This window comes from Coccinella septempunctata, chromosome 1 (genome assembly GCF_907165205.1).
Source record: "Coccinella septempunctata chromosome 1, icCocSept1.1, whole genome shotgun sequence".
In the NCBI taxonomy this organism is placed as follows: Eukaryota; Metazoa; Arthropoda; class Insecta; order Coleoptera; family Coccinellidae; genus Coccinella; species Coccinella septempunctata.
The window spans coordinates 22929547-22937118 of NC_058189.1; the positions used below are offsets into that span (position 1 = coordinate 22929547).

General features: G+C 44.2%; 1 protein-coding gene across 2 annotated transcripts; it reads left to right on the top strand.

The window, feature by feature from the left end:
• Positions 1–682: 682 nt before the first annotated feature.
• LOC123308172 lies at positions 683–6814 on the top strand. 2 transcript variants are annotated; one of them, XM_044890738.1, is made up of 7 exons: positions 683–883; positions 935–1057; positions 1152–1323; positions 2185–2433; positions 3829–4109; positions 6159–6343; positions 6527–6814. In XM_044890738.1, exons 5-7 carry the CDS (start codon positions 4054–4056, stop codon positions 6673–6675), a joined length of 390 nt encoding a protein of 129 aa, XP_044746673.1. In that variant the 5' UTR covers positions 683–883; positions 935–1057; positions 1152–1323; positions 2185–2433; positions 3829–4053; the 3' UTR covers positions 6676–6814. The 2 variants fall into 2 exon arrangements, 1 of the variants encoding a protein (XP_044746673.1); XR_006537064.1 differs by lacking the exons at positions 3829–4109; positions 6527–6814 and adding an exon at positions 6407–6421.
• Positions 6815–7572: the final 758 nt, after the last annotated feature.

Sequence of the window (7572 nt, forward strand, 5' to 3'; positions counted from 1 at the left end):
ATTCTCGAATATTCTCCCCAGAAGAAATATTCTCGGTGGCGGTTATCTCTTTATCGGTAAAAGAAACTGTCGTTATCTGCAATCCACGTTGTTTTATACTGAATTCGGTGTGTTTTTGTGGACGGAAAAACAACGCCGAATGCAGAAAGACACTTTTTCTTTATTTTGGATTCTTACGGCGGATTAAGGATGGAAATTTCAATTATACGGAATTTGAATTTATTAATCAGGATTCTGAAAAATATTTCCACAATGAAACGGAATAACTATATTGAAACTGAAATCTCCATCAGACGGTGTTGCATTGTTTCAACTGGAAAATACAGGGAAACGGATATATAAAACGAGGCTTGATTTTTATTAAAAACAATCAAGTATCGTTACATCCCCCTCCCCTGGGAAAAATTGAAGTTGCGTTGAAGACACAAGTTCAATTTAATAAGGGGTAACTGGCCCATCAAAAAAAAAAAAAAAAAAAAAATTAATCGGAAATTCAAATCGGCTAAGTGCTCGCTATCTCACCCTTACAGAGTTCTCATCCTAATCTAAACAGTACAATAGAAGTGATATCCGGATCTGCTCACAGGTGTAGTTCAGTAATCGTCCGGTAGGCGCTCCTTCCATGTATAGTGGTTCTCTCCGATCCATGATCCATGATCCATACTCTGCGCTCTGAGTTACGCTCCGTGATCGGTGTCGTCCCTAGCTATGGACCGAAGTGCGTGTGATCTTTGATCCGATTGTCGGTAGACGTTTGACATAACCTTTTTCGTGGCACTCTATGACTGTCGTTGGTTCTGTGGTATCTGTCAGAAACAACGTGCTTTTAGTGAAATGAAATTACTCCAGAATTGGGAAATGAAATCGATGGCAACATATAACGGTAAGTACTCCATATCGATTGTTCCATTTCCTATTAACGGTTGGATCTTAGGGAACTATCATTCACGATGAAATGGGCTGATGAGGCATCTTTGACGTTGACCACTTGTTGGCACTGTTTCCTTCTTGGATGTTGGTTCGGTGCATCATTTGACTACGAAGATGGGTCAGGCAGGTGAGTTTCGAATATCCCCTTCATCAAACCAAAGTCCTTTCGATTAGTACTTCAAGTGGGAAGAACCATTCACTAACTTGTGTTCTCGTTGTAGGTGGAAATGTACCCAAGCTTGAAATCACTCGTTGTTGGAGGTGAATTGGACCCTCTCACCACACTGGAGGTGGATGTGGACATTCACTGTGTGCCAGAATATTGTTCGGAGTTGGGACGTAATCCCTGACGGAGGAATGGTGGAGGCTCTCTGATCCGACAGTCCCCGCTAGGTAGGTTAACAGCTGAACTTTCATTCAAACCCTATTGGAGTAATTGGTATCCTAGAACAGACTTAATTGCCACATAGGTAATGTTTTAACAGTAGAACATTGACAGTATACAGAGCTTTTTCCAGTTTTCTTGGGTTGAATTAATTGAACAGATCACGGATATGCACTTTCACCAGTATCGGTGTTACAATTTCATAGAAAAAGTTACACAGGAGAACAGTAGTAGAGAACTAGATACAATTCAGACTATCTATCCAGTTTTTAAGGTAGTACAGTTAGTATTTGTTAAACGTTATTCATCTTAAATATTCTGAATACAATATTTAAAGCAACGGTTTGTCTCGGAACCTTGTGAATTCACAGAATAATTAATGTAACGGATTTCAAGCTGTGCTTTGCTCTGTCTACAGGATGTACCTTTCAGAAACACAGACAGATGACAATTTATATCGTTTTGACATGTCGGTGTTGCTGAACGGATTGGCTATATCCAAATGAATTTATGTTTTCCAATTGTAATTGCAAAGCTTGAACGGTATCATGAATCCATTCAATCCACTGAACAAAATGTAGAAAGAAAGAACTGTTTCTAATTAGATGACATGGTAGATTCTGATTTGTTCGGTGAACCGAATAGGATATGAAATCTTATACGGTGACGGTTGCTGTCAGGATATTGACAAAGGGTTTGTCAAATCACCGGTGTGATGGTTAACGGAACGGTAATAAAACAAAATTTCACATGACTGGGGATCATGTTCAATTAACGGGTGAACAGTAAAAATATCTCTATCCTGAGTGAAATTGTTTTAAATCTTTAATATGGATGTTGGTAACCTTCTTACCCTGTTCATCTTTCAGATCATACACTACAGGAGAGACTACCTTAATAACGGTATACGGTCCGGCGAACTTTGCAGCCAGTTTAGCTGCGAAACTGTCGACAGCGGATGATAACGGATTTGTGCGACGGAGAACTTTGTCACCTACATGGAAGCGAACTTCTCTACGGCGTAGGTTGTAATGATGAGCCTGCTGTTCAAAAGCCCTGTACAAGCGAGCTTGCACAAACTCATGTGCTTCCTGTAGGTGCCGGATTTGTTCTGTACGGTGAGTCATGTCTCTATTTACTTCGGTTGGGTTACTGTTTTCCTCATTTTGGGGGTGTGTCGAATAAATCGCCCTAGGGACATTTAGTTCCCTACCAAAATTCAGAAAAGCCGGAGTAAACCCGGTAGACTCTTGTTTAGCGGTGTTAATAGCAAAAACTAATTCCCCTAACTTTTCATCCCAGTTTCTCTGATCGGATTCGCAAAATTGTGCAATCATAGTTTTTAGTGTTCGATTCGCTCTTTCTACCGGATTACACTGTGGCGAGTACGGTGGGGTAAATCTGTGAGCTATATTCAGTTCCTGAAGGCTGTTTTTAAATAACTTACTATCATACTGTACTCCATTATCGGAGATAACAACGGACGGACATCCATATTTCAGGATGATTTGTTCGTATAACGCAGAATAAACGGTTTTGGCTGTAGCTTTTCGCAACGGGCGGCACTCGATCCACTTCGTGAAGCGATCTTGCATGACCACAATGTAAGAATTACCTTTTTTACTTCGGGGTAACGGTCCGACGATATCTGTAGATACTTCCCTGAATGGTGCATCTGCCATCCTGTGTGGTTGCATCTTCCCAGCAGTTTTCTGTTGCGAAACTTTGTAACGTTGGCACGAAGTGCAGTTTCTAACATATTTCGCAATGTCTCGGAACATACCAGGCCAGTAGTAATTCCGGGCAATCCTGGAACTTGTCTTGGCGATCCCCATATGTCCGGCTAGTTCCGAATCATGATTCTCCTTCAGTACGTCGGAACGCTGTTCGGTGGGTACGCATAATTTCCAGGGTTGTCCAGTTCCAATTTCCGTGAAGTCTGATGCATCCCAAAAATGCCGGAACAGTTTCCCATCGATTATGGCATAATCTGGGAAATCTCCTGGGTCCTTCTGAACCTCCTGTAGTTTCCTGTTGTACCATCGGCAGTGAATTTCCACTTCGGCCAGGTATACGGAATCTACGGACGGTAAGGGATTCCGGGACAGACTGTCAGCAAGTTTATTCAGGGATCCCTTACGGTACTGTACTTCAAAATCAAACTGTTGAAGAAAAACGGACCATCGAGCAATTCTTCCCGACGGTGATTTTATAGAATTTAACCATTTTAAACTCATATGATCGGAAATGACCGTGAAATGGAATCCCTCTAGGTACGGACGTAGTTTCTCTATGGAAAATACGATGGCGAGGCATTCTTTCTCGGATACTGAATAGTTTTTCTCGGCTGGGTTTAATGTGCGACTAACATAGGCAATTACCCTTTCTTCTCCATCTATCACTTGTGTTAGAGCTCCACCTAGGCCTGTATCACTGGCGTCTGTTTGTACCACAAACGGTTTGGTGAAATCCGGACAAGCCAATATCGGTGACTCAGTCAACTTGTGTTTCAGGATATCGAAAGCCTTCTGCTGGTCTTCTCCCCATTTCCACCGCTGTTTCTTCTTGAGCAGCAGGGTTAGCGGAGAAACTACATTGGAGAAATTCTCGATGAATCGACGGTACCAGCTCGCAACACCCAGGAATCGGCGTAACTCTCGGACGGTCTTGGGAGCAGGAAATGACACTATGGATGCCACTTTATCCGGATCCGTACAGATGCCTTCGGAAGTGACGACATGTCCCAGGTACTTCAGAGACTTCCGGACAAACTCACATTTGTCGGGATTGAGACGTAAGTTGGCTTCCCTTAGTCGTCTGAATACTTCCCTTAAGTTCTCCATGTGTTCTTCAAAGGTTTCCCCTAGAACGACTATATCGTCTAGATAGGCAAACGCTTTGGGCTCCATTTCGGGACCGATTACGGTATCCAGGAATCTCTGGAACGTGGCTGGGCTTGCGTGTAAGCCGAATGGCATAACGGTGAACTGAAATAATCCTCTTCCCGGGACCGTGAATGCTGTAATAGGCCGGCTATCCTTTTCTAACGGTATTTGCCAGTATCCCTGTTTCAAGTCAATCGTCGAAATGTATTTGGCTCTGCGTAATTTGTCCAAGATTCCCGAAATATACGGCAACGGATACGCATCTTTAACGGACACTTCGTTGACTGCTCGAAAATCGATACAAAACCGGTATTTACCGTCCTTCTTTTTGACTAACACAACAGGTGAACTCCACGGCGACTTAGAAGGCTCAATAACTCCCTCAGCCAGCATTCGATCTACTTCCTGGTTGAAGATTTCCTGCATCGTCGGATTCTGTGGCCGGTATCGCTGTTTAATCGGTTCTGTCCCAGGTTTGAGTTTGATTTTGTGTTCTATCAGTTTCGTGGTGCCGGACAACTTCTCGAACTCCTTCATTTCTCTGGCGAGAAAAGCGTCCAACTTCTTTTTCTGTGCCTTGGTCAGTTCCAGCAAGTGTTCGCCAGTGGCGTGTACCTCCACAGTTTTTCCCACTTTAGGTGTTGGTTTGGAGATTAGTCGGCCTTCCAGATAGCACTCGGCGGTGCTAAGGTTAAGGGAAAAATTGTACACTCCCAGTGAGTCCATTCCTAGTATGAGGTCTACCGGTAAATCAGACACCAACAAAAATTTTATGTCGGTCAAAGAATAGTCAGCGATGTGTATGGCGGTAGTATAAAGTTTCGGCGTCGCGGTATACTGACCATTGGCAACTACCACAAAGCCATCCTCAACGGGTTCTCCCGTGATTCCTTTGCGTTCACACTGTTCTGCCACTTTCTGACTGATGAAACTCCTGGTGGCTCCGGTGTCAATTAGTGCATTGTAGCGCTTCCCGGCTACTTTTACTTCCACCAGCGGACGGTTGTCGTTACACACGGTCGATGCCATAGGAGTCAGCGTCCCCGGAGATATGGTCGTCCCCTTCTCCATACCTCCCTTTAGTTTTCCGGACTGCACGGACAATCGCTTGAGCGAATGTTTTTCCTCTGGCAACGAGAACAGAATAACCTCGGTCGTCCTCGGCATTCCCGTCGCATGTGGCCGTATTCACCACATCGGAAGCACTGTGTTTGGAAAGACACTTTCCTCGTCGGTGGATCAGTCCGGTTTCCCTGTGTTTCCTGTCGGTCTTCTTGTTGGTTTGATCGTCGTGTTGGTATAGGTGATGTGGTTCGGTTAGGTGAACCTGTATTTTGCTTGTCGACTCGTGCCGTTGGTCGATCCGGTCTTGGCTGGGTGTTTCTAAGCGGTGACGGCGGTGTTTGTGGTCTGTTGTGACCTACTGGTACTGGTGGTTCTGAGTTTCCTGATATGTTTTCGGTGTCCAAGGAGAAACTGGCCTGTTGCCGGTTTTGTTGGGACGGACGATACGTCAGGTGGGGCTCGTCAAGAAGACCCGGTTTAGAGGGTGGCCTGGTGTACTGGCTCATCTGCCACTGTACTAACTCGAAAACCTTTCCTTTTCGCAGGAGCTCATCATAGGTGTTAGTCTCCTGGAATGCTAAGGCCTGTTGTAGGGTCGGTAACAGCCTCTGCCTGATGATTCGGATTTGTTCCGGTTCGGTTGGCCTACTGTATGTTAGCTTCTGGAACAAATTCTGCATTCGAGTGACGTACATCAGCAGCTTTTCATCAGGACCCTGCGTTCTCCTTTTTATTTCCTCCAACAGGTTCTCCTCATAGTTCACCGGTAAAAATGCTTCCTTAAGTTGCTCCTTGAAATCCTGCCAGTTCCTGAATGTACCTCTCCTGGGGATGAACCAATCCCTGGCATCCTTCCGCAGTAGTTCATAAACTGACTCGAACACTTGTTCTAGGGATACCTTACGAGACTCGGCCAATCTCTCCACCTCCTCGATGAAGCCGCTCACACTACCTGTGCCACCAAATGAAATATTCCATTTGTGGACAGGAATGGTTGGCACCGGTGACGGTCGAGGTTCCGGCTCTAATGGTACTCTCTCTCTGGTCATGGTCCTGCCAGAGCTCACACAAGATGTAGGTAAGTGTGGAAAAGACACTCTGCGGGTAGAATTAATCCATCTTCTCGGTGTCCGATCTTCAGGTGATGCTGTCCCACAGTCCTGTGACTGGGTGACAGGTAATGCCGGTATCTGCCGCAGTAATGCTGTACATGTCCGCCTTGTCTCGTTCATGACATGTTCTAATGTTTTATTCCTTACAGGTGTACCAGTATGTGAGACATCAGCAGCTGTCAGAAGATTGACCCCATCTCCAAGATCAATCAGGGATGTGTCAGCTCTTTCCGGTTGGATCAGGGACATCCCAGGTGAACTGGGAACCTCCACATCCAAGAGGGACCGTTCCTGCTGACTGGATGGCTGTCCACGGGTGTTGCTACTACTCAGTTGCTCCAGCGTCTCCAAGGCCTTAGTTGTAGTCGCCTTCAGTTGTTCGATCAGTTGTAACTGTGCTTCATCGGAAGTGACAATAAAGTTCAGTCTTCCCTGAATGTGTGTTAATCTTGTGAATATTCGCGAAAATTCGTTAGTCGCATTAGCGTGATTGAAATTCTGAAGTGCTTCCACTAGATCGGTGAGTTTATTTTGGCAAATGTCGATATCCAGTGTGGGGTTCATTGATGTGCAAGGCTGTAGCGGTATGTCTGACTGTAACACTTGTCGTAGTAGACTCCGCTTTGTCATCACAGTGCTTGGTATTGACTGTCCTCTCAGTTCTAGTTCATAAGTCAATTCATCACTGAGCAGCCTGTTCACATCCATGTTCAATGACATATAGTTCAACTATCTTGCCACCCGACTCACGATCCAGTAACACACTCTCAATAAGTTCAATGTCCGGTATGAAATAATGTAAAGTCTAAGTTCAAAGCTAACACACGGAATAATTCAACACTGGTTATAATGTTTCAGAATCACTAAGTCCGATTAAATATCACTGTCACTAAAGCCCGGATGAACAACTAACTCAATAAAATTCACTGAAGCTCGGATGAATAATCAATTCAAAAAAAAATATACTAAAGTCCGGATGGATAATTAATTCAACAAAATTCACCAAGGCCTGGATGAACAATTAACTCGATAAAATTCACTGAAGTCCGGATGAATAATCAATTCAAAAATTTACTGAAGTCCGGATGGATAATTAATTCAATAAAATTCACTGAGACCCGGATGAATACTTAACTCAATAAAATTCACTGAAGTCCGGATGAATACTAAAGTCGGGATGGATAATTAACTCAAT

Coding starts and splice junctions, on each gene's coding strand:
- LOC123308172 (XM_044890738.1), top strand. CDS start 4,054: ATGTCCCAGGTACTTCAGAGACTTCCGGACAAACTCACATTTGTCGGG. Junction 4,110..6,158: donor ACATTTGTCGGGATTGAGAC/GTAAGTTGGCTT, acceptor CACTTGTTCTAG/GGATACCTTACGAGACTCGG. Junction 6,344..6,526: donor AGAGCTCACACAAGATGTAG/GTAAGTGTGGAA, acceptor TATTCCTTACAG/GTGTACCAGTATGTGAGACA.